The 25024-nt window shown below is 40.4% G+C and overlaps 1 protein-coding gene across 3 annotated transcripts in view; it reads right to left on the reverse strand.

Annotated features, from left to right (window-relative positions):
* Positions 1–4122: 4122 nt before the first annotated feature.
* Positions 4123–25024, reverse strand: part of myo5aa (myosin VAa) — a 69697-nt gene continuing 48795 nt past the window's right edge. Inside the window, exons 24-42 of one of the 3 annotated variants that reach the window (XM_072695461.1) lie at positions 24716–24864; positions 24417–24530; positions 24065–24202; positions 23332–23388; positions 22904–23131; positions 18891–18991; positions 18028–18084; positions 15329–15409; positions 13804–14002; positions 12700–12756; positions 12210–12303; positions 11860–12006; positions 11578–11732; positions 11206–11295; positions 10968–11118; positions 10427–10709; positions 10032–10206; positions 9369–9449; positions 4123–8596 (exon numbers count right to left, since the gene is read on the reverse strand). In XM_072695461.1, coding sequence (XP_072551562.1) covers positions 8444–8596; positions 9369–9449; positions 10032–10206; positions 10427–10709; positions 10968–11118; positions 11206–11295; positions 11578–11732; positions 11860–12006; positions 12210–12303; positions 12700–12756; positions 13804–14002; positions 15329–15409; positions 18028–18084; positions 18891–18991; positions 22904–23131; positions 23332–23388; positions 24065–24202; positions 24417–24530; positions 24716–24864 — 2510 coding nt within the window. In that variant the 3' untranslated portion in view covers positions 4123–8443. The remainder of the gene's footprint in view (positions 8597–9368; positions 9450–10031; positions 10207–10426; positions 10710–10967; positions 11119–11205; positions 11296–11577; positions 11733–11859; positions 12007–12209; positions 12304–12699; positions 12757–13803; positions 14003–15328; positions 15410–18027; positions 18085–18890; positions 18992–22903; positions 23132–23331; positions 23389–24064; positions 24203–24416; positions 24531–24715; positions 24865–25024) is intronic. The other 2 variants (XM_072695459.1, XM_072695460.1) reach the window with 2 other exon arrangements.

A 25024-nucleotide genomic window follows, 5' to 3' on the forward strand; every position in this document is an offset into this window, starting at 1 on the left:
AGCTTAATAGGCTCCTATTCTGGAAATTACTGAGTACACTTGGTACTAAGGAGTATCATTCAGTCCCTAGTCAATATATTTCTCATATTTAAAAACTATGCATTGTTATCTCACTAAAACCAATGCCTTTACAAATATCCACCTGCCCGGCCTATGTTCTCCCATTCATACTGAAGTAATAAGAAGTACATTCGCAACACAGGGCAGTCAATCAGATCACAGCTCATTATTCATTTACACACCTCATTCTTAAGGCCTGTGGACAGCAGGAGAAAATAAATGTACTATATGTGATGCACTCGTTCATTAAGTCTTCAATAAGGCCTGAAGATCTGTTTTAAAACCAGCTGCTTTTAGTAGGACGTTTAAATCTCATACCAGTTCCACACATAGAGAGCAGTAGTTGATGGGTTCATTCTGCAGGTAGATGTTCATCAAGGGTTTGTTCTGGCTGCAGCTGTCGCAGGGGCCAAAGGTGATGGCCACAAATGTCTGGTCACACATCTTGGCGAGATGTTACGGGCAGTTCTGGACAAACAAGAAGAAATAGGAAACGTAGATCATGGATCATGATAGCAAATTTGATTGAGTTATTGCTTTGACAAAGTACTATCTAAACAAACGTTTTTAGTGAAATTTGGAGAATGAAATTTAAAAACGACAGAGCTCTGTATGGTTTCCCCATGCTTTCAATTAGGTATGCATCACGCTAGCTGCTATTCTTTAGCATTCACTGCTACTTTGCATAGCTACTTCAGCACATTTGGGTGGATTTCCTGTAAAAAGGCAACAGCAGACAAAGATGAAGGGGTGGATCTCTCTTTCCTGGCTTTCACTAATCACTATAAAGGCTTAATTAGCTAACAAACCAAGCCCAGACTTGCTGCTTTAGCTTGGGAGTGGGTGTGAGAGTAAAGCTCACAGCAGTGCTACTCAGGTCTGGTCATGCAGGGCCCAACACTGGTGACAACACTGGTGTTCAATCAAAGTGTGACACATTGCCAGCCTTTTCATCTGTGCTGTACTCAATCTTTATGGATAACAGTGAGTTATACAGTGTCAGAAACCACATAAGCAAGTTTATTAGAGGTTACTGAACAACTCTGAGGCGAGTGTTTGAGGGATTTAGACGTGCAGTTTGCACCATGCATCATTTTAAAGTAGTTTGCTGCTATGGCTTATTTACAACTTTGTCTGCCATTGGTTTTTTAGGTTTTACAAGGGAAATTACTCTGGTTGCTGTGGTAAAGTCTTTCATCTTTCATCTCCCTCTCTTTGTGAATTTCCCCACTGCGGGACTAATAAAGGACTATCTTATCTTATCTTATCTTAAATTCTACAGCTTAAGTTTTGACGTATGCTTACTGGATCCCTCTCCCTTCAACTCATATAGCCAGTTTCACTTCACCTACTACAGCCATTAAGATAACATCAGGGATTCCCCTGAGCGAAACTGAGAGGTGACGTGGACGAGGGGATGCTAAAATGACATTTTCAGTAATATCTTATCTTAAATTCAGCATAATCGTCATAATTCTTTGTATTTGTCACCCTCATGCCTCCATATAACACATCACATACACACGCACGCACATACACATACAAAATGTGAGCAATATAGATTATAGTATTTTCTATATATTATTATTATAATTATAATTATAATTATTATTATTTATTTATTTTTTTACATATGTTCTTTACAGTTATTGGACATAAAGGGACATAAATGCAAGTATTTCTGTAAACAAATAATAACGTCTCCACAGTCCTCCAAAACAAACCAATCCAAACACTGAACATGTCAAAGCAATCATTGGGGGAGGAGGAAGAAAATTGTTAATGTCATGGCTATTTGTGTATAATCCATGTCTTGTGTAACACTGTAATTCTGAAGTACCTTTTTAATTTCTGTTGCTGACATTTACAGTGAGTAGTGAGTACAACCCCAGGACTAATACACTGAATTTAATCCACTTTAGATGAAAAGTCTGTAATAACATATATTCACATGGTAAGTGAAGTGAATCAACATTGCTACAGGGCACCTTTGCAACTTATTTAGTTCCAGTTGGCCTGTAGGTGTGAGTGTGTGTGTACTTTTGTGTGTGTGTGTGTGTGTGTGTTGAGGCTAAATGCTACACTAATCTGTTAGCTTGATCCTTCTTGGTTGCTAAAGGCTGTAGTGTCCTGCTGGAAATGACTGACCGGCCTAGTAGACATGATTGTTCAGACTGACCACACCAGAAAAACAGCTAAATAGCTTTTTACAGGTCTAACTGATTGAATGATTGATCTCAATGGAAATATGGAAATATATTTTAATACAAATCTATTATTTAAAATGCAGTAAATGTAAATAATTATAAATCTGTAATTACAATAAATAAAAACAAAATGTACTGCATAATGCATGTACACAACCTGTCTACATACTCAACAACTCTCCCTAATTACAACCTTCAATTAGTCATAAGATCTGCATAAAATCTGACTCTCTCTCATCAACTGACTAAATTATTAATTTTTTTATTCATTCAAGACATTTTTTCCAGTTCATATCCAAATAAAATTTATTTATTCCTGGTTATTTCTGATGGGGAAATGCAGAATGAAGAATGCAGTACAGCAGGCTGAAAGCTACAGTAGTCCAGTGTTTTACTTGTTTCATTCAGCTGAGCAAACACGTATGTTTTTGACTGAATATCCAAATAAATTGTGTTTTAATCTCAAATCAGAATTTGTGAATATAATAAAATCAAGCTGTTATTAGTCAAAATAGATCAATGTGTAGGTAAAAAAGCCTGAGCTTACCTTGTGAGCGAGGTTTGTCAGCAAATGTGTGTTGTGTGTGTCGTCAGTGTGACTGTGGGGTCTTAAGGCAGGAACTCTAATCTCCTTACAGAAGCTTTACTGTTCTAACTCTGTGCAGCTTTCACCTGTGGTCAGTAGCAGGTCTGGAATAGCACACACACACAGCTCCCAATTATATATATATATATATATATATATATATATATATATATATATATATATATATATATGTAGTGGCTGTAGTTAATGCTTTTAATAGAAATTGACTCTTTTCATGCTTTTTTGCGATCTAGTGTTTGCAAAAGGTATCTTGCTCTGTAAGATTCTTGGGCTGCCTTGCTTCACTGTTCTTTTAAGATCTATTCACAGATGTTTAATGATGTTTGAGGATGGCACGATCATCAGCATGTGCATCTTTAGGTAGTCTCTTGTGGATTTTGAGATATGTGTAGGGTATACTACAAACGGTGTTGATATATGCCTTCAGAATTGACTGGCTGAATTCCCTTATCCCGTCTATCATGCAATTTGCTCTGTGCTCTGTCCAAATAAACATTTGCATATCGAGGCAAGAAAGTCCATCAGTCCTCAGGATGTGTTACAAAATACATTAGGCTTGTTTAAATGTTTGTTTGATTTCTGAATTTTGAATTTTGTGGTAAGGATGCAGGAAATGTCATATTTGGGTAAGTATCATAGCACAGTAGAACAGTGCAACACTACATAAAAGCCGGCCAAGATTTTAAGCAGCCAAACAGGGATTTAGATGTGCCTTGCTTGTCATTTAACAAAGCTAATTAAGAGGTATATGCTAAGCTATGTAACTAGCCCCATCATCATAGCCCATTTTAGGCCCATCTTATTTTGTCCTCAGTTTTAATGTGGGTTCCAGTTGACCACATGCATTTAGGATGACCATATTGTGTAGCTTATGTTTGGTTTCTATTGGCTCTTAATTTGGAGCCTAATCATTTTTTAAGGGTGCAACCTGGGCAAAGACTAGACAGAATGGGCTGAGAATACCTGGGCTAACTGGGGCCAATCATTGCAACCCATTTTGTACTCAAATTTCTATGAGGGCCCCTTGAGCAGCAGTCTGGACAGGTTTAAGATGGATGTTAAACAGGTACCATGTGAAACCATAAAGAGTAATGTATTAAAATATAATCACAATATGTTGGGGTTATATGGGCCCTTCGTTTGGAGCCCAAGTGGGTTTTACATATGTCCAGTTTGGGCACAGACTGGAAGCTGTTGTTGGCAAACTGGGCACAGACTGAACTGTAATAAAAAATAAAAGTCCAAACATAGTGCTTAATTCTTTTATTTGACTCAAACAGGTTTTGACATTTTGTACCTTACTCCATGGAATCTCAATGGTGACACATGTAATCGTTACAGCTACAGAGACTACGAACAGTTTATTTTCTTGTGTGTCCCTCCCCCACCCACCCTTCCAAATTTCCCAAATATCTCATGGGTCATTTTTGAGGCCATGGCTGTCTGGTCCTCCAAAACAAAACAAAATAAAAGCACATTAGATCCAAACAGACTTGTCTATCTTATGTACGGGATGATGAGCAGATCAGCAATTCTGCCACAGCTAACAAGGCTAATAGATGTAGAGGTTTCCAAATGCTACGCTTTTATACAGGCATGAGTGATGGACTTTATACAGCTGTGGGATGGAGCCGAACTGTGGGATCTTCCATTAGAACCACAAAGTAGATCCATTTAATCATTTATCAAACGGGTATGTTTACAAACTGAGTACTGTGTCCTTTAGTCTAAAATGAGGATTAGTGCAACTTGGGGGTGGTATGGGTGGTCTTTGGGGATTTACACAAATATCATAGTGTAATTTCATATGACAATAAATAGCACAATGGATGAGAGAACTGGGCAATTTGTTCATAAAGTCATTAGCATTTGCCATATTTAGCCTAGCACAGCCAATGCTAACAGCCTGAATGTTTTATACAGTGAAGTAAATGGCATCAATTTCCAATATCCCCTCAGAAAAAGTGCATTAAATACAGACTGAACTACGACAACGCATCACTGTTCCACGGTAGAGGACCGAGAATAAATAAAATGCAGGAATCAGGACATCACCTGCACAGGACTGACTTCCATTCCAAGGTAAGGCTTCATCCAAAACAAACAAACAAAAACAAAACATAGCAAATAAAAATAGCCATGAACAGCAATACTTGAACATTCAGTTTTAAACATTATTTTTATTCCAGTAAAATCCAGTAAAATCTTTGAGCGAACAAACAGATCAACACAAAAAAATGGTCCCATGATGACAAAACAACAAAACCGGATGAAGCTGACGAACGGAACCCGTGTTCACTGTGGACAGGAGATGATGGCTGATGAACTGAGCTGCTGGTAGGAAGGGAGCGGGTGTGTATGCAGGAGTGCGATACAGTAAAAGTCCACTAGTCCTGAACTATGAATAAGGCATTTAATGATATCGACAAGACAAGCAATGCGGACGGCTGTTTCCCCAGGTAAGGTCCCCAGTGTGTGTGTATATAGGTGTGTGTGTATACCTGCCATGTGTTTCTGGGTTGTTTTCACTTTTTGACATAATTAGAATTTACACTGTGTCCAAAAATCATGATGAATGGACCAACCTTTACATTATATCCTACAAACTTTAAAAAGGTCACACCTCCTTTACATAAATGGTTCTCTACAATGGTTCTTCAATGGAATCACATCAAGAACCCTCTTTTGCACCTTATTATTATTATTTTAGTGTGGTGGTTCTCGATGACTGAATTGGGACGCACTGCTCTAGAATCCTCCAGAACTATGTAAACACATGGTTGGGATGCATACTTTAACCTCTTATGCTCCGTGCCTTTAATTGCACCCTAAGGATTACTGATCGGTAACTACATGTTTAGCAATGCAAACTGGCTGAGTGGTTCCTAGAATAGAACAGAGGGGACAAAATTCAGGAACTATCAGTGGTTCCAAGGGGTTTAAGAGGATAAGGTGCTTTAAGAGGCTTCTTTTAAAGGATGCCTTGGAAGAAGAGGTTGAAGGTGAGAAATTTTAAAGTTTACAAATGTAAGGGTTCTTCCTAGAACCTTTACGCTATTCTGGAGGTTCAGAAATGCTCCACTGACTTCCACTGTGTATGTGAAATATATGTGTGTATATGTGTGTGTGTGTATACACTGTATGTGTGTGTTTGTGTGTTCGTATGCAAGGGGAATTGGAGTTCTTGGTCACTGGTCAACTTGAAGCAGACAGCATTGCAGATAATGCTGCCCGGCACATTCAAATAAACAAACAGAAACAAACAAACAAACAAAAGAGTAAACAAAACACAGCCCTGCCCATTTCTATTAGCTAATCTCTTATTTAACAGAACATGCTGTTGTTGAAGCTGTAGTGTGCTCAGGTTTCAGAACCTGCTAATACTGAAAGAACTGCCTGGAGGCTGTGGACAGAGACAGAGCCTCCACTCCTGTGGTTCAGGGGTTAGTAGTGCAGAGGTACACAAGAGCTTGCAAGTGAGCGCTTTTGTGCATTCGGACTCCAGCTTGGTGCAGGATGCAAACGGAAACATTACGGTCAGCCTGAGAAGCGAAAGTGGTGCTGTCACGACCCTGATGAGCCGGTGTGAACTGATGAGAACCTTCTACAGACTCTCCAACAGGCCATACCTCTCCAGATTTATTGGTGTTTGTCCAAGATTTTACACGAAAACTCTAGAGCACAAACATTTTCCATGGTATCCAAACAGCCTGCACACATGAACCAAGTATTAAGTTCTAGATTGGTCTATTTGAGTGGTCACTGAATTGTAGAGAGCTCTAGAGCACAGTTCTGGAGACCTCTGTGGCATCTTTATGCTTTGAGTACAGAGCAGTGGTTTTCAAACTGGACCTCAAACTGGAAGCAGGGTTTGCTGCTTGATTTCAATTCCCAACAAATAGTGATGCAACAAAAAGGAGATCTTCTGCAAGGCCTTGATACTGGTTTGAGAACCACTGCTTTAGATGCTCTCCAACAACAACACACAGGCATATTATTTTAAGTTTTAAGTTTGGGTTTGTCAGAGTTCACTGGCGATGATCAATAAATCGTTTAACAGCTCTACAGAAGTTTGACTGAAAGTTGCAGAGCTACCACAGAATTCTGGAGAGGTTCTAAGGCAGTGGTTCCCAATTCACTCCTAAGTGAATCCCAGCTTACTGGCTTTTGTTCAGGTTAATGGGAGTTGAAAGAGAAGGCTCTCAAAAGCAAAAAAGGACTGGATTGGGAACCACACCACTCTCTAGAATGCTGCACTACACAATGACAGCTCTAACAGTTCCAAAAAGTGGACCTTCTCCAAATAATAAATATGAAACTGCCAATAAAGCTGCCACTAAAACGTAATATGAAAGTGATGCCACTGAAGATGAACCACTTCAGATTATCCAAAAAAAACAGAAAGAAAAGAGGATAAGGGTAAAGAACCTTTTAAAAGTTTTTTAAGACCATTCAGTTCATACTAATTTAAGGGTTTTTCCTAGAAACTTTCCAAAAAGGCCAGAACTGTCTACTGAAAGTTTTTTAGGGAACCAAATTGTTTCTTCTTCTGCTCTGGCATCACGCAAAGACATCTTTATTTTAGGTTTGTGGTGATTTCTCAATACTCGACTGGGAGGTACTGCTCTGGAACCCTACAGAGTTCAGTCACTGCTCAAAAATGTTTAGTAGTGCTCTTAGAGGTCTTGTGTCATCTGGTCGGACACCACAAACATCTCTTTTTCAACTCGTGTTCATCAAGCTTGAGATGGAGGGACGCAAGGGGCGAGTGATTAGGAGCGGAAGGCTCTCGTCTCCTAAACAGTGCGGGTGCAGATGCACGTGACACCACTGAACGGCAAGAGTCACGCAAGACTACAGCTACCTACATACGTTAAAAAACTAAAAGCCACTGTCCACACGGCCTACAAACGAAAAACACCTACATCAAAAACAGACTTAGTGTAGCGCCTTTTAAAATTGTACTCTACATTATTATTTATCTGATATGAACAAACTGTAAATAGAGGACTAGAGTTTACATACTTTTTTTTTTTTTTTAATTTTCCTGACGAAAAGAGCGGATCATCCCGAATATGGGAACAACCATCCACGTGAGTCAGTGTTCGACTTTCGAGGAAAGGATCTAAAGCAGAGAATGGGTTAAAGCAATAAATAAAATCTAGCACAATACATATTCTTATATAGCTATGCAGTGATACATGGTACGTTCAGAAAAAATCTAATTTGTGACGAACCCAACTGGAAGAAATGACTATGACCCTTCGTGAGCCCCCCGCTCTTTTTTTTCTTTTTTTTTTTTTGATATGGTACATTCCTATCAGTGAGCTGAAGAACCACGAGCCATTGCAGCACTTCCTTCTAATATTCCAGTGTCTGACGAACAACAACAGAGGGAAGTGTGTATGTGTGGGCGTGTGTATGAGTGTGATCTGTTCTGGACAGACCGGTGATGTGATATGAAGTCTGTACCACTGCATTCTCTTTGAAGGTGTGATATTCTCTTTTTAATTCATTTTTTCTTCGCTCTCCTGACGTGATTGGCCGAGGCGGTGTGATTGACAGGGTTCTACACGCGAGTGAGGAAGGCCAGGTTGAGGCTGCTGGGAATCTGAATGGTCTCCAGGGCAAGAGAGGAAGGGTTGAAGGGGAAAGTGACCGGATAGATTATTTTGGTGTCCAGCAGAAGTTGTGGAGATTCCTTCCGATCCCGAAGACGATTCTGATACACAGAGAAAAAGAGAGAAAAAGGAGAAGTATGAAAATGAGAAAACAGACACACACACTTTTAATTGTGTGGTTGGTGTGGCGCAACAGATAACACCACCACCTACCATTGCATTACAACAACACCATGTGGGAGACCAGGGTTCGATTCCCGGTCTGGGTGACTATGCTGCGCTACACCAATAAGAGTCCCTGGGCAAGACTCCTAACACTACATTGGCCCACCTCTGTAATGCGAGTAACCTTGTAAGTCGCTCTGGATAAGAGCGTCTGCTAAATGCCATAAATGTAAATGTAAATGTAATTGACTTCGGTACTGATACTTGTTTTGTTTATCTTCTTTTAACCCATTAGGGACAAACATTCACATCTGATCTTCACTACATATGCATAGTCATCCATATTGCCTGTCTATTAGATTGCAATGTACACAGATTAAAGGTCAGCAGCCAAAGGGCATGACTTTGTACTGCACAGGTTTAAAAAAAAAAAAAGATACATCATACTAGACCTGTATATCTACTTCAAATGACGTTTTTCCCCAGTAAAACAACAACTACAACAACAACAAAAAACACCCACTTTTGCTCTGTGACTTAAGTTACTAAAAGTATTGTTGGGGAATCAAGATATCAGTATTGGTGTCAAAAAGTCTGTCCTATTCAAAACCACCAGCCCCTCGTGATGAAAAATGTGTATAACATACACATGCACACATTACGCAAAAAAAAAAAGAAGAGAGAGCTGGTAGAGTTCTGAGGTCTCACCTGTATGGTCCGTATGAAGGTTACTGACACTCTTTCTTCAAATGCATTGACAGGTGTATACAGGTTCAGCACCTTCACAATCTGGGGAGACAGAGAGAAAATTGGCACATCAAAAATATTGCGATAACGTACATGGATATGGGTTTGGATATAAGATACAGTATCTTATGCAAAAGTTTGGGCACACCTGGTCAGATCATATGTTCTTGATTTTATAAGCAAACATTCTTTACACAGACATGCTTTTCAAAATCATAATTACGGCTTATTTACTGTTTATGTCAAATGTCCATATATAAAAAGATGAAACATTACATAAGGCCTGGAATATATGTTGATCAACATATTGTATGTGGGAGAAATAGGCAGTAGTAAGACCAGAGACTAGAAATTGAGGGATCACTGATTACTCAGCTATGTTTTGGCCCATATAAGCCATATTTTGCGGGTTGCTGCTGTGTTGCACAAGGTCACAGGACACTGTAACCAGCAGATGGCAATACGCATCTCAATCACAGCTGCAGAAGCTCTTTTAAGCCAGTGTTGAGATCCACACCTATTCTGAGACTTTTCCTGAGATTCATTGGCAAGCAGACATTATTTTAATGTAAAGTGGCTCTTTATAAATCATATACTGTGTGCCTGTGTGTGTGTGTATATTACCTGAGCAGTAGTAAGAGCATTGCACATGGAGCAGATGGCCTCTGCATCCTCATCAGTTTTCTTCTTGACCTGCAGCAGCTGAGCGGCCTGGATCAGAGGCTCCAGCGTCTCCTTCGCTCCACATACCATCAGGTTCTTATCCCTCAGCCACTCCTCCAGCTGACTCACGTTATACCTGCCACACGACAATATACACATTTAGCCATGATGATCTGTTGTTGGTCTTATATGAAATTATCACTATTAACTGATAAATTATTGTAACAGCTGATAAGCCTGATCAGTAATCAGTCCTGTAATACTAAGATCAATAATTGATGAATGCTGAGGATTGCTCTAGCTGAGCAGTAATTAGTCCTGTATGAATAACAAACTGCTAATAAATGCTGCTGTACCTGATCTGCATGCCCTTGCTCCATGAGCACATATCCTTCCGCAGTAGCAGGTTGTTGAGAGTGACCGCCCCGATGATGTAGAACTGCTGTTTGACCACCTGTTTGATGAGCTCTGGGTCAGTGCCGTGCTGGCACATGATGGAGTGGAAGGAGTTGAGCTGTCTGATGATGGAGTCCAGCGTGTATGTCCCTTCATCGGCAATGCTGGACGTACGCTTCCGCAGACCCGTCGGCTTCACGCCGGACACACCCTGGATCGTTTCATGCTCCAGCATACCGGACACTGGGACACACACACAGAGATGGACAGGGTTTTTTTCAGCTTTTTTAAAATCAGGAACTATCAATGAATCAGCAAATTAAACCTTAAACATTGTGTTCACCAGCAGCAGTAATTCACTTCCCCTTGAGCTTTTAAGAATAGGATATTACTGATCAAGATGAAAATACCCAAATCCCTAACTCATCAGTTCGGTTGTGAATTATGTGTGTGTGTGTGCAGAATGTGTGTGCTGTGTGCTTTTTATGGTTGTGTACTCACCGATCATGGGCTGCAGGATGTTCTCCATGCACTTAATGAGCTGCTGATAAATCTGAATGGCCAGATCACTCAGAACCTGCCTGTACTCCGCCAGGTCAAAATTACTCAGACAGTGGTCATTCTGCTTAGGGGTGTTATACTTCATAAATTGCTGAAATCAGACAGAGGAAAGAAAAAGCTCAGTAACAGTTTTGTGACTAAAACCAATAAGGGATTCTGAGTGTGTGTGTGTGTTTACCTCGTCTCCGCTATACTGTTTCAGACAGTGCAGAAAGCGGCATGTGTTGGCCAGCCAGAACGACACAGTCTCAAAGTCATCACCTCTTTTCTGTAGAAGGAAAGACAAAAAGGCAAAATAGATAAATGATGTAATCTACTACTATATAGTTAAATACATTTACATAATACACCCTGGACATTTTACATATATATATATATATATATATATATATATATATATATATATATATATATATATATATATATATATATATATATATATAGAGAGAGAGAGAGAGAGAGACAAGAGAGAGAGAGATAGGTATTTCTAAATGTATACCAAAACAATGTATGTAAGTGTGTTTGTATGTGTGCATGCTCATGCTTTTACCTTGAGGATCTTCTTGATGCTGTTGATGGTGGAGGTAAGGAGTGCTCTGACTTTCTGGTCATCGTTAATGTAATCAGCGTGCCGTAGACACATGAAGAGGATGTAGGCCGGCAAGCCAGGAATTAAATTCACTGCTACACCACGAGGCTTCAGCTCTGAACACACACACACAAAATGTAACTTGACATAGGAATGTTGTTAACTGACAACACGCCTATAGTAGTAGTCAATGAACTGGTGCTTCCCGAATGCACAAAGGTTGCGCTACTCTGTGTGCATTACCTAGGATGAGGTTCTTGACCAGCTTGAGTTCGTCCTCTTTCTTGTACTCCAACATTCCCTGGAAATCCTTCTCTCTGCGAGGAATATTGACCGGGCGGATAGGCTCATCTGCCATCTGACCCGGGGACACATTCTCAACTTGTCCACCTATGCACGCACACACACACACACACACACACACACACACACACACACGGGGGGGGGGGGGTATTTCATTTACCAAACTAACAAAAGAGAAACTGAAGTGCAGGTTTTGTATGAATAAATACAAAAATAAACAAGTAAATAAATAAATAAATAAAAGTAAATACGTTGGGAGCTTCAGCAAAACAGCAAGAAAATGTTTTTACCTTCCAGGTCGTTTATCTTCTTGGCGAACACTTTGAGCTGCTTCTTCAGCTTACGGACTGTCTTATCCTGCTTCTCCAGCTGCTCCATGAGGTCCTACACAACACACACACAGCACAACACCGTCAGACCATTACTGTGTGAATTCCAGGGCACCTGTGTGAGCTGGGGGGGTGGCAGCAAAGGAGTTTAGCGTTGGGGAATCAAACAGTCGTTAAAGGAGAGAAGCACATTAGAGCTCAGATTTAGCTCAGTCCAGTCCAGTTCACAGAGAGAGAGTGTGTAAGGGAGAGAGAAAGAGAGAGAGACTGAGACTGTGTGCATGTGTGTCTGAGTGAGAGAGGAAAGTGTGCGGTAAATCACACCGCTGTGGGTTAAAACAAAGAGCTGCAGACAGTTATAGTTCAGCTCTGATTCTGTGCAACATATACACACACACCCACAACAAACTCCGTTAGTGTTCACACACATGCAAACCACTCCTCTACATACAATCAACCTCCGCAGAACGCTGATTCTGTAGGCTTTTGGGTCCTCAGTAGGATTCACCTGTGAATTAAGAGGTATAGTGATAAAGAGCCCACCCACACTGTGTGGTGTCAGTGTGGGCTGACATAAACTAAAATAAATAATATATATAATAAAAGCATTAGTGAACTCAGTATGTTTAATAATTACCATCCCACCTCATCCCCGTCCCTGAATGGAGCACCGTCATTCCTGAGAACACAGTTCCACTGCTCCACAGCTCAATTCTGGTGGGTTTAACCCCTCTTGAACCTCTCTAGCCCACACCTGGCATTAGGCATGATGCCAAAAGAGTCATGTTTATCTGCTCCTGTTAGTGTATTTACACTTTTTGTCCATATGTTTGTGGACACCAAGCCTAAAGAATGCTAGTGCATCTAGTCCCTGTAGAGACGTATTGACAATAGCATAGGACTTTAGAGCAGATAAACATAAACCTACTGGCACCATGCCTAAGGCCAGGCGTGAGCTAGGGGTCTAAAGCCCCCCCAGCATTGAGCTGTGGAGCAGTGGAACTGTGTTCTCTGGAATGATTTTGGGATTTTGGGAGTTAGGAAGTTGCAAATATGGTGTGGTGTTGATCATTCAACATCCTAAACTCACTAGCGCTCTCGTCGCTGAATGCAATCAAATCCTCACAGAAACGCCACAAAACCTAGCACAATAAACTATTCTGGACAGTAGAGAGAAAAGCAGAATCAACTCCTTTTCAATACCTTTCATTTCAGAAGGACAACGAACGAGCTCCTAATACTTTTGTTCTTATAGTATACACACACACACACACACACACACACACACACACACACACACACACACATTTCTGTACAATGAACACCAAACCCCACTCTGAAGGTGTTCATCTCAACCCCTTCAGATTAATTATGCAGGCATGTGTGAAAGCGGACTTCCCCTTTAATTAGCTAACTCCACGACAGCGGAAAGAGATTTTGCTGATTTTTGGTTACGCTCCGTCAAGCGTGCTGCTTTTGTTTTCCGATTTCGCTTGCGTTCTCCGTGATGTGCAATCCCTGGTAGTCAGCATGATCCACGTTGCCGTTTACCCACCAGGTTTTCGTTGGTCAGTCGCGTGATTTCATGCTGCAGGCTGGCCTCTATGCGCGCCTCCGGTGGGAGCTGCAGGTTCTGGGCGAGGAGCTGCTGCTGCCGATTGTTCTCCTCCTTCACGCTCTGCAGCTCTCCACGCAATACCTCCAACTCTGACTCATGAGAACGCCTCTGAGACTGCAGCTGAGACTCCAACAGCCTGCAGAGGGCAGGAGAAGGAGAGGCAGAGAGAGATGGAGAGAGAGAGAGAGAGAGAGAGAGAGGGAAAACGGTGTTTTATATCAAGTGAGAGCAGTAAGGCGGGGTTAGTGTAAAAAGAAAATCAAGGAAATGTCCCAGCAAAGTCACTGAAAAGTAAACATAGTGCACAGCATATGTCATAAAATAATAGCTTCTACATTCATATCCAGTCCATTATTAGTGTAAGCATTAACATATGGTATAGAAACCAGTTTGGGCTACGTAGTGCACTATATAAGGAACAGAAACCCATTTGACAAACAGCCAATGTCACAAAGCACAGTGACTATTTCAGCAGAAGCCATGTTTACGGCTCAGAGAGAGAGCGAGAGAGCGAAGGAGAGAGTGGGAGAGAGAAGCTAATGAGCCAGCAGCGGTCAGTAGGCCACCCTGACCCCCTTTAGGCCAAACCAGCATGCAGAGCAGTGATCGCTTCAGCGTTCATCTGAAAACAGAAGCCTTTCCTGCCTGACGAGGCAGAAATAAGTCTGAAAGGAGAAATCCACTGCTCAATCACCCCAGATCATCAACAGTGTTACAGAAGACATGCAGCCTCATCATCATCACAGCCTTAAAAAAATCCAGAGACACGTTTCCACTGCACGAGTGTGGTCAGTTAGGAAAGAAAGTACGTATTGCTGATCTCACTGTCCTGCAGTTTGTTCAGGCAGTGTGTATATGCATGTGTCCCAATAAGATGTGAAGATGCAAAGCACCTCATGGACCTGGCTTATAACTAACTAACCCAGCCACTCATGTTTAGCAGGCTGAATATTCTCCACAATTCTAAACTGGGAGATGTGATTCCATTAATATGGACAACCAAACCCGTTAGATTCTAATACAACAAATATATTTGATGGCAGACGTACTGATATTAAATGTAATGGTGTTGACTGTTTTATTAGCTAAACCGTTCCCGGTGCTCATCTGGAGGAAGACCAGTATTTCAAATGACCATTAAACACTTAGTTTACCTAAGTAAATCAGGTGAGCTTACAGTGACTGAAGGTCAATGAGAAGATCCGCACCAACCTGGGTTCTCCTAATACATCAATAACTGAACAGCAGCACATTTACACGGATGACCACTGAAGTTATGTTGTATCTGAGTTCTATGTGTGTGCATCTGTGTGAAGGTTAGATGGAAAGGAAGTAAATTAATGTCAAGGGGGTTATAAGAGAATGAGCATGAACACACACACACACACACACACACACATAATATCCATGAATATCCATATGCACATACATATGCACACACGCACACAAACACACAGTTAACCTGTTGGTCTCCTTTAAGCCTTCATACACCAGCCACAGCTCTCCATCCTCATTCAGCTTACGCATGTCAGGGAGGGGGGATCTGACAGGTCAGTGGATAAAATGACAAAAAAAAAAGAACAGAAAGAGAAAGGGGGGAAAAGGTGGACAGGGACAAAAATGACAACACAAAACAGAATAAGAGTGGAGCTGATTCAACATAAATAAAGGATTAATAAGGGATTAAAATGTGTTTGACAAAAATAAAGATCAAATGAAATGGCAGAAACACAAATGCATGAAACCTAATGAAAGACGGCATGCTTCAGTCCAGGTTACCATCCTCATAACATCGCCTAGCATTGAAGAGGCATTCGGGTCTGAATCTAGCACATTACATGACAACCTTGTAAACCTTAGCCTCATGGGTTGAACAGAATCCATGATTCTGTGTCCTGAATCAAAACCCGGGCCCTCATTCACAACTCAGCAGCAGCACTTTCACAGCTTCAGGCAAATGTGCATCTGCAGCTCAGCTCCTGTGTTTGCAAAATTCACATAGCATTGACAGCAGCGTGGAAACTCATCTCCCTGTACTCCAAACTTTCATCTAATATACAGGATTCGCACTTGCACTGAATGACATCGAGCAGCCAGGAGACATTTGGTGTCTACAAGTAATGGATGCTTACTCCATCAATTAGCTAGCTAGCATGGTGCTAACTGCATCTAAATAAATGACTGTAGAAATAGAAACACAGTCATTGATGGAAATCAATGTGGTTGGTGTGGCGCAACAGATAATCCCACTACCTGCTAGTGGGCTACCTCACCACGTGGGAGACTGGGGTTCAATTCCCAGTCTGGGTGACTATGCTGTGCTACATCAATAAGAGTCCTTGGGTAAGACTCCTAACACTACATTGGCCCACCTGTGTAATATGGGTAACCCTGTAAGTCGCTCTGGATAAGAGCGTCAGCTAAATGCCATTAATGTAATGTAAATGTAAATCATCACACACTTGCCTCAAACCATGTGGAACTGATCCGTAATCTCTAACAGACTTCCTTATGTGGTTTCAGACACTGTTTACTTACTGTGATCTATGAACATGGACTAAAGCTAACACATTAGCTAGCTTCAATGCTAAAAACAGTCGTTTTTACAGATAGCAGGGATTCATGCAGCGTCAGAAATCACACAAACAAGACTATTAGAGCTTACTGAACACCTCCACGCAGTTTAGGCAGTTAGCTATCACCATTTCAGCCAAGAGACTTTTGGTTTCTATCAAGTAATAGAGGCCTAAAGCCCAACCGTTAGCGAGCATGGTGCTAAGTGACCGAAAAACCATGTGGAGGTGTTCAGTAACCTCTAACAGACTAGCTAACTAATATGTTTTTAGACTCATTTTAACATGGAATAAAGCTAAAAGGTCACAAAGCTAAAAACTGTAGCATCTTGAAGCCTGAATTTGTGCACTTCTGTCCATTTTTATAACATATACAGTCCCCTAACAATGTCCGTCCCCACTATCGGCCACTTTGTGTGTATTGCTCATTTCCGCTGTAGATGCGCGAGATTACAATGTTTAAATATGTTTAAATATGGTTTTCAGATGTGTTTATTCACGAGAATAAAGTTCAAATGTCTCTCAAAGGCGAGAGCTTGTGTTTTGTGAATTTCATCCAAGCGGTTGGCAAAGAGAGAGAGAGTGGAGATACATGGAGGTGGATAATATTGGGGATGGCTGTTGTTAGTGGAGTAACAGTGTGTCCTTACAACGTTCGTCCCCAGTATCGGCCACTTCCGCTTCATGATGCGCGAGATTACAACGTTGTTTGCAATGTTTAAATGTTTTTTTAGATGCGTTTTTTTTTTAAATGCCTCTCTAAAGTGAGAGATAACATTTTTTTTTATTTCATCCAAGCCTTTGGCATAGAAAGAGAGAGCGGAAATACGTGTAAGTGGCCGATATTTGGGAAGGCCGTTGTTAGGGGACTAACACAGTGTCAAAGTCTACATAAACCAGACTATTAGAGATTACTGAACACGTCCACACAGTTTAATTCAGTCAGCACCATCTCAGCCAAGAGACATTTGGTGTCGATCAAGTAGGACAGAAGCTTATAGCCCAACAGTTAGCTAGCATGGTGCCAACGTGTTTATATAATCACACACTGATCTCAAACCATGTGGATCGGTTCAGACTTGCTTATGTGTGTTTTGGACACTGAATGACTTTTATCTATAAACATGGACTAAAGCTAAAACGTTACAAAGCTAAAAACAATAGTATCTTGAAGCCTGAACTTTCATAAAGTCACACAGCTTCAGAAAATACACAAGGCCGTCTATTAGAGATTACTGAAAAACTCCACACAGTTTAGCAACATGCCACCTGCTGATGCTAAAAAGCTTCCACTACCTGCTACATTAGCTTTGTGGCCTCAGCGCAAAGCGAAAAAGTTTAGCCTTGGCTGACTGTGGAGGCTATTGCTTTAACACAGATCATTCCTGCCCTCAGCTCAGTCAAATGTGTTAGTTTGAGAACTAAAAGGCAAAAATAGCTCTCATTCATGGTTCTCATGCAGGTTAGTTAGTGCTTCTCTGCATTTTTCAGCTAGGCTGGTTTCGATCAGAGTTCTGAAACTGATCTGTGATCAGCGCATGGCCATGCAGAACACCTCTCCGTCTTTTTTCTGCTTAGGCAGTTTTACCTCAGCCTATTCACCAGCTCGTTCACCTCGAGCGGCCTGCGCAGAAACCTGGGTGATCTGCGCAGGACAGAGACACACATGAAATACGAACACACACAAATACACACACACACACAGACAGACACACACACACAGACACACATTTTCTCACAGACACACTCAGTCTTGCATTCTATGCATCTTCCAAAGAGATGTAGTCATAATGAATGGTTAAACGTAATTGTTTTTGGAAGAAAGGCGCCATCTTCTGGAGCAGAGCAGAACAGCACACACTATATGCTGTACTTTAAAGGGGAGTTCCACCAATTTCTGAAATTTCTGCGCAACTCAGAGGTTGAAGTCAACAAAAGCCATTCAGAGTGATTTAATGTGAAATCAAGAATTTCTTAGAAGTTTAAGAAGAATTTCTTTACTGTGATCATAGGAACCGGGGTCGCCATGACTTCAATGCAAAAATAGCCACTTTACTATCCAAAACCATCAGTGAACTGCACCCAGTTTTAGATCTAATGTTAATGATGGTAAAATAGTAACATAGCAAATCTGAAAAGAAAAATAAATAAATAAATAAATAAATAAAACAGTGCCTCAGGGATCAGGCAGCGTATTCATAACCAATTGGTGCAACACATGTCTGAGAAGGAGCTTTTAGAGGCACTAAACTCTTTAGACTACTTCCATTCAGTACTATTGTATATACGTTTCTAGGAAAGAATGGAGCATTTTAAACAAAATCACTCTGGATGACTTTATTTACATCTTAACCGTTTATGCAGACATCTGTGGAATTCTCCTTTAAGATGGTATTGAGCATGTGTGTGTGTGTGTGTGTGTGTGTGTGTGTGTGTGTATGCATTCTGTACCTATTGGTGTCCTTGAGGCCCATGTAAGCCTGAGAGATCTCTTTAGCATCAGTGAGCTTATGCACATCCTCCACATAATGCAGGGGCTCAGTCATGGTCTCCTAAACAAAAAACACATACACACACAGTCAGTAATAAACACCATCACCAGTAACACCATTAAAAGCAACATCAGCTTTACGTTTGTTAAACCTAATTTTTGATATGTTAGTTTATTTGTTGTTCGTGGACAGAGATCCATTGAAACAAACAAACAAAAAAAGACGCTCATAAGTAAAATCTGTGAGGGTGTATATTTCTGACCATATAACAGATCAGACCACACCTGTTCTCTCAAGTCGGTTATTTTGGCTATGTTCACACAGCAGGCGAAGTTTCTCACTTATCACAATTATATTATTGTATGTTTATTTATTTATTTATTTAATGTAAACTGTAATTAAAATTTGTCTGAATGGTTCACGCTCCTAAACTGACGCATATGCACAAAAGAGCAGTGTTAACAGACACTCCCTTAATGGCCATGTTAATGTGCAGTGGAGCCCGGCTGCAAATTGGGATGCAAATTATCATGAGAATAAGAAAGCAAGAAAGGGCAAAGATTTTAATTATGGGTCTCTGTGAGGTCATTGCCGCTACTTCACTGGATAGGAATAAGAAAATCTCCTTCACTGTTGTATATTTTCCCTTCTCCTCAGCGTACATTAATGACGAATGTCAAGTTGGATCAATGTAAAAGTGTAAATTCTGATCTGGCTGTTTAGACTTCTCATCTCAATACAAATGGCCCAAATCGGAACTACAAATGTTAGTCTGCTTGCCGTTTACACTGTCACAGATCTGTCTCACATATGACAAAAATAGATTGGATTTGGGCTGATTTTACCTGCAGTGAGAACATAGCATTTAATACAATTACAGTTATTTTCATAAATATTAGGGATGCAAAGTATCACTATAGTCACACATTTACAGAAACACTACGAAAAACTATGACCACATTTACTATTTACACCTGGTCACTTCAGTATCAGGATTAGATCTGGATAAGGCCACCAGGTCAAGCCATAAAAAACAAAACAAACAAACAAAAAAAAACACGCCAAGCGCAGCCAAGATCCACACCCAAAATCTGATCACTCAAACCACTTCAGTTGATGGTCTGAGACATATTTGAGCCACGTTTAAGCAGTGTAAACACATAAGACACATTGAACAACCCAAAGTACATTAATTTCATGCAATGCTGCATTAAGCATTTGCATTAAACTGCATTAGGTTTGTCTGTGTTCTTTAAGTAATGATGACATCTACAATATGCCCAGAATAAATGATGTAATTTCTCACACAATATCATCATACTGCCCGAGTGAATGGCGTACTGAATACTACTTTAACTGGTGCAGCTGAAATGCAATGTTCAGAGCCATACAGATCCATAATGCATGTTTATAAACCTACAGGCCACTGAATATCAGCTTGACCTTTAGTGGCCCATAAAGTGTGCAATATGCTGACCGTTACTGTAAATAAATACTGCCATACGGATCATGCTGCGCATTACAGAACTAGCCAAGCAGAACACAGTCGGGTCATTCTCATGAAACAGCCTCGGATTCTGTCCATAAATAACTGAATGTAATAAGAACCATGAATATAAACTACAATCATATAGTCTGGAAGGTCAGTGGGTGGTTTGTGCATCATTATTTATTTTTCTATTTTGAAATTTCTAATTCTCATCACTACAATGCGTTTACATAACGGTTTCTCACTGTCCTCTTTATTTCTTTTTTTATTTACTGCTGGATCTCTTAATTTTGACATTTTGCTAGTAGTGTTAAAGGTAAAGGTGCACGTATTTGTCACTGTACAGCGAAATGTGTCCTCCGCATTTAACCCATCTGTGGTAGTGAACACACACTCACACACACACTAGTGAGCTAGGGGCAGTGAGTACACACACACACACCCAGAGCGGTGGGCAGCCAACTCCAGCGTCCGGGGAGCAGAGAGAGTAAAGGGCCTTGCTCAAGGGCCCAACAGTGACAGCTTGCCAAGAATTTAGGCCTACTATATTCTGGAAAATACAGCTCTGGAAAAAAATAAAGAGACCCCCCTACATGATCAGTTTCTCTGGTTTTACTATTTAAAGGCAGTGTGTTTAGGGAAATTAACATTTGCGTTGTATTTCATAAACCATGGACAACATTTCCCCTAAATTCCAAATAAAAATATTTGCTATTTAGAGCATTTATTTGCAGAAATGACAACTGCTCAAATAATGCAAAAAAATAGAATAATTATAATGCAAATACATTTTATTCAAATGTAAACAGCACAGTACTAATATCTGGACTTTGCGAGCATTTAAAGACAACCATAGTAAAATAACATTGACTGCCACAATCACAGATCTCATGTCTTGGCAGGCTCTCCACTAGTCTTTCACATTGCCATTGCTGTTGGGTGACTTTATGTCATTCATAGTCTGAAAATTCAGGTAACTGAGATGCAAATTTAAGTCTCTTAATTTTTTCCAGAGCTGTATATTCAAGGGGGTCCAAGCATTTTAGAGCTTGAGAGAAAATGCTTTATTTTTGCTTTTTCTATTTTAGGTTTCTAACTGAATTTCAAATATCAAATTATCAGCATAACAATTTAAGTGAAAAAAAACAATCAAAATGTGAACATGAATTACAGAATTTTGACATTTTGTTTAAAGGCACCGTAAATGATTTCAGTGAATGTTTCCTGGTGGTTTGCACGCTGGGAAAACGGGAAACAAGCGGTAAATGGCAAACAAAGCGGCTTGGGCAGAGTCAGACAGCACTATTCTAGCCAATCAGTAACAGGGGGCATTCATGCTTGTGCACAGGGCAGGGGAGTTCCAACTGGTTTGCCTGGCAACAGTGATTGTAGCTCAAGCTAATTACTCACTTAATTACATTGTTCTCTGTAGGGTTATATCAGGGTATGATCGTACAACATTAGCAAAGGGTTTTGTGGCTCCTATGGTCTAAAAAGATGTTTGGGAATGCATGTGGAAGAATTTGGGGGGTGGAGCTTCTGAAGGAGCACTGACGAGGGGATACAGTGCCTTTAGGTGTATACAAGTTGATTTAAGGAATTGCCCTGTAGTGTGTTTTATATTAAAAATATAAAACACACTACAGAAGTTGAGTATTTTAACTTTTTGTAGTTGATATAACTTTACAACTTCTAAAACGTTCTATTGTTTATTTAATTAGAAATGAAAGCAATAAACGACCAAATCGCAGATTTTAAACTGCAATCTAACAATAATTTTAAAATCCAGCAGTTCACAGTTTAGAAAAAGCTGTACACATTTATCTTTATCTCTTTGTTGCAGTGATGAGAATTTAGAGACTTTAGTTAGACAATGATGCTAAAATCAATAAAAGAAATGCAGAAAATAAAATCTCTCAGCTTTACGTTTAGTTTAGTTTTTAGTAACCACTGTTTGAGTGTCCAAAAAAGGAAAAAAAAAACATAAAATATTAGTAATTCAAATTTCTTTGGGTTGGATCTCAGTATATGTCATATTTCCTGAGAATGCCCTAATTTCACCACATATTTTAAATACCTTCTCATCCTTTTGGAAGAGCAGTAAAAGAGGAAAAAAGGGACAAGAAGAATTAAAAGTTAGGTAATGAAAAAAAAGAAACTGATTAGTTTATAGTTTATACACATATACAAAATACAGTTAAACCCCTAACATTTAGTTAGCTAGCTAACGTCAGATAGTCTGTGTCTTGAGTTATTTCTAGTCTTGACTTATGTTAAAATGATTTCATACACATAATACAGCAAGACTTCCAGCTTCAGGTTTCGCTATAGCTTCTTTAGCCAGCTAGCTATATGATCCAGCTTACTGCTGGGGCAATGGCTTACGTTGGCTAGCCCAGTACGTTTATCTGGTGATGCATAACACTGCTGAAGTTCTGAGGGCCTGGGTGAAGTACTGCTGTGAGTATCACTGTGTGTCCTACCTTGTGCTGCATAGCTTCTTTTTGGCTGACCAGTTGTGAGCGGAGAATGAGCACCTCCTCCTTTCGGACCTCCAGCTCCTCGTTTGAGGAGTTTAACTGGTCCAGCAGAACCTTGTAGGCAGGTGATCCAGGGGCGGCCGAGGTGGCGCCGGTGTTACCCATCAGAGACTGGCGCATCTCATTTAGATTATGCTTCAGCTTCTTATTCTCTGACTCAAGCTCCTGACGCTGAGAGTGAGAGCGAGATAGAGAGAGTGAGAGAGAGTCTTCAAAGAGGGAGTTTGCTTCTCTTTCTGTAGCAAACCCACTTCGAAGTCCACTTCAGATTCAGCTAATCCAGCCTGCTATAGAACCTGCAGGCTGGAGATGTTTGGTTACAAGCCAGGAGCTTAATAAGAGAGCTACTCTTTATGTGTGTGGTTGTTTACCTTGAGAGACTCATACTCCAGTTCTGCGCTGCGAGCTTTCTTATGCTCTTCGTCATCCTGTGGATCAGAAGAGGTACAGCGTTATTGCGGTTCACAGTAAAAACACTGGCACCTTTCTGCACTGTTTTTAACACCCTCTGTAGGCCATACATACATTCAGTCATTCCAACCATCCAAACTGTTACGCAACAGTCTTGACATCTTACATTCAAGTGTCAAGGTCACAGTGATTAGTGGACAAACTTTGCAGCTAAAAAAAGACCATGTCTATGTTTTCTCTCATAATGAAAAGGTTGACTCAATTTATAGAACTGTCCATTTCAACCAAACAACTGAATCACTGAAATCAAACTGATTCATTAAAACCGACCATTTAAAAGAATCAAACTCATCATTGCTTTAGTTAGCTCTAGTTTTTATTTTTGTGTAAATGTATGTAAATTCAAGTTCATTGTAGTGTATAGAACTGTTTCTTATATGTACATTACAGTGAATCAATTAAGTGATTCACTGATTCATGGACACAGACATGAACACAATCAAAAACTGAGTAATATTTCCAATAATTTCAGAAGTTAGAATAATGGTAATAAGCTCAAATACGTTCTGTAAAATTAGTCAAGCTAACCCATGACTATAACATGTTCTGTTTTATGTGTGCATATTAGTGGGTGTGTGCATATTAGTGTGTGTGTGTGTGTGTGTGTGTGTGTGTGTGTGTGTACATGCATACCCTGGCTCTAGCCCGCTGAAACTGCTCGTCTTTGCGGTCCAACTCGTTTTGAAGCCCCTGTTTCTCCTGCTCCAGCTCGGTCACTCGCTTCTGCAGCTTCAGGAAGAGAGCCATGTCCAGAGACGGCTTTGTCACGTCCTGCAGGGGGCGCCACAGTCAGAGAAAATTTGTATCCAATTTTACAATAATATTTACAATCTTTGTGATGCACATATATAAGCATGATTCTGCTTCATATACAGGTCTTGTTGGAGCTGATCTTGCCACTTTGTTTTGTCATAAATTCAAATCCAAATCTCATAATTACACAATAAATTCTCATTTTCTCCTTCTCCTGTTCCGTCTGTCTTACCTCCATTCCTCTTGACCCCTCCTCTGACTCTGCAAACTCTGAGTTGTAGGTGTATTCTGATTCGTTGCTGCTGTGGGTGGAGTCTGTTCTCCTGTGGCCTGGCTTTGGCACATTCTGAGAGAGAAAGGGAAATGATCAGGTTTTTATGATAACATTAAATCATATAGGTACTGTATGTGTTTGTACTCTGTGTTTGGTGTACACAGCAGATAAATAGAGACATATTCCATATATTCCTCACATCAGAGTGTATCTGTGTGTGTGTGTGTGTGTATATATATATATATATTAATCTTTACCACAGAGAGTGAAATTTCCTCTTTGAGATCGTCGTATTTCTCCTCCAGTCGGAGATGCTCTGTGAGAAGGTTCTGGTACCGCGATCGTTCCTCGTTCAGATCGCTCTCCAACTGAGCCGTCTCCTCCTTCAGAGCCCTCTGCATTTTGTCTACACCACCACACACAAACACACACAATCCATTACAAAACAGGGTTTAAAACAATCCACAGAAACGTTTTAGTAAGAAGGAGAGTTGAAATTAGAACATGGGGTGTAAGCTGAGGTTGGTCTAGGTTCGGCAATGGATAAGACTGGGACAAGGCCTAGA

The sequence above is a fragment of the Salminus brasiliensis genome, chromosome 13 (genome assembly GCF_030463535.1).
Source record: "Salminus brasiliensis chromosome 13, fSalBra1.hap2, whole genome shotgun sequence".
In the NCBI taxonomy this organism is placed as follows: Eukaryota; Metazoa; Chordata; class Actinopteri; order Characiformes; family Bryconidae; genus Salminus; species Salminus brasiliensis.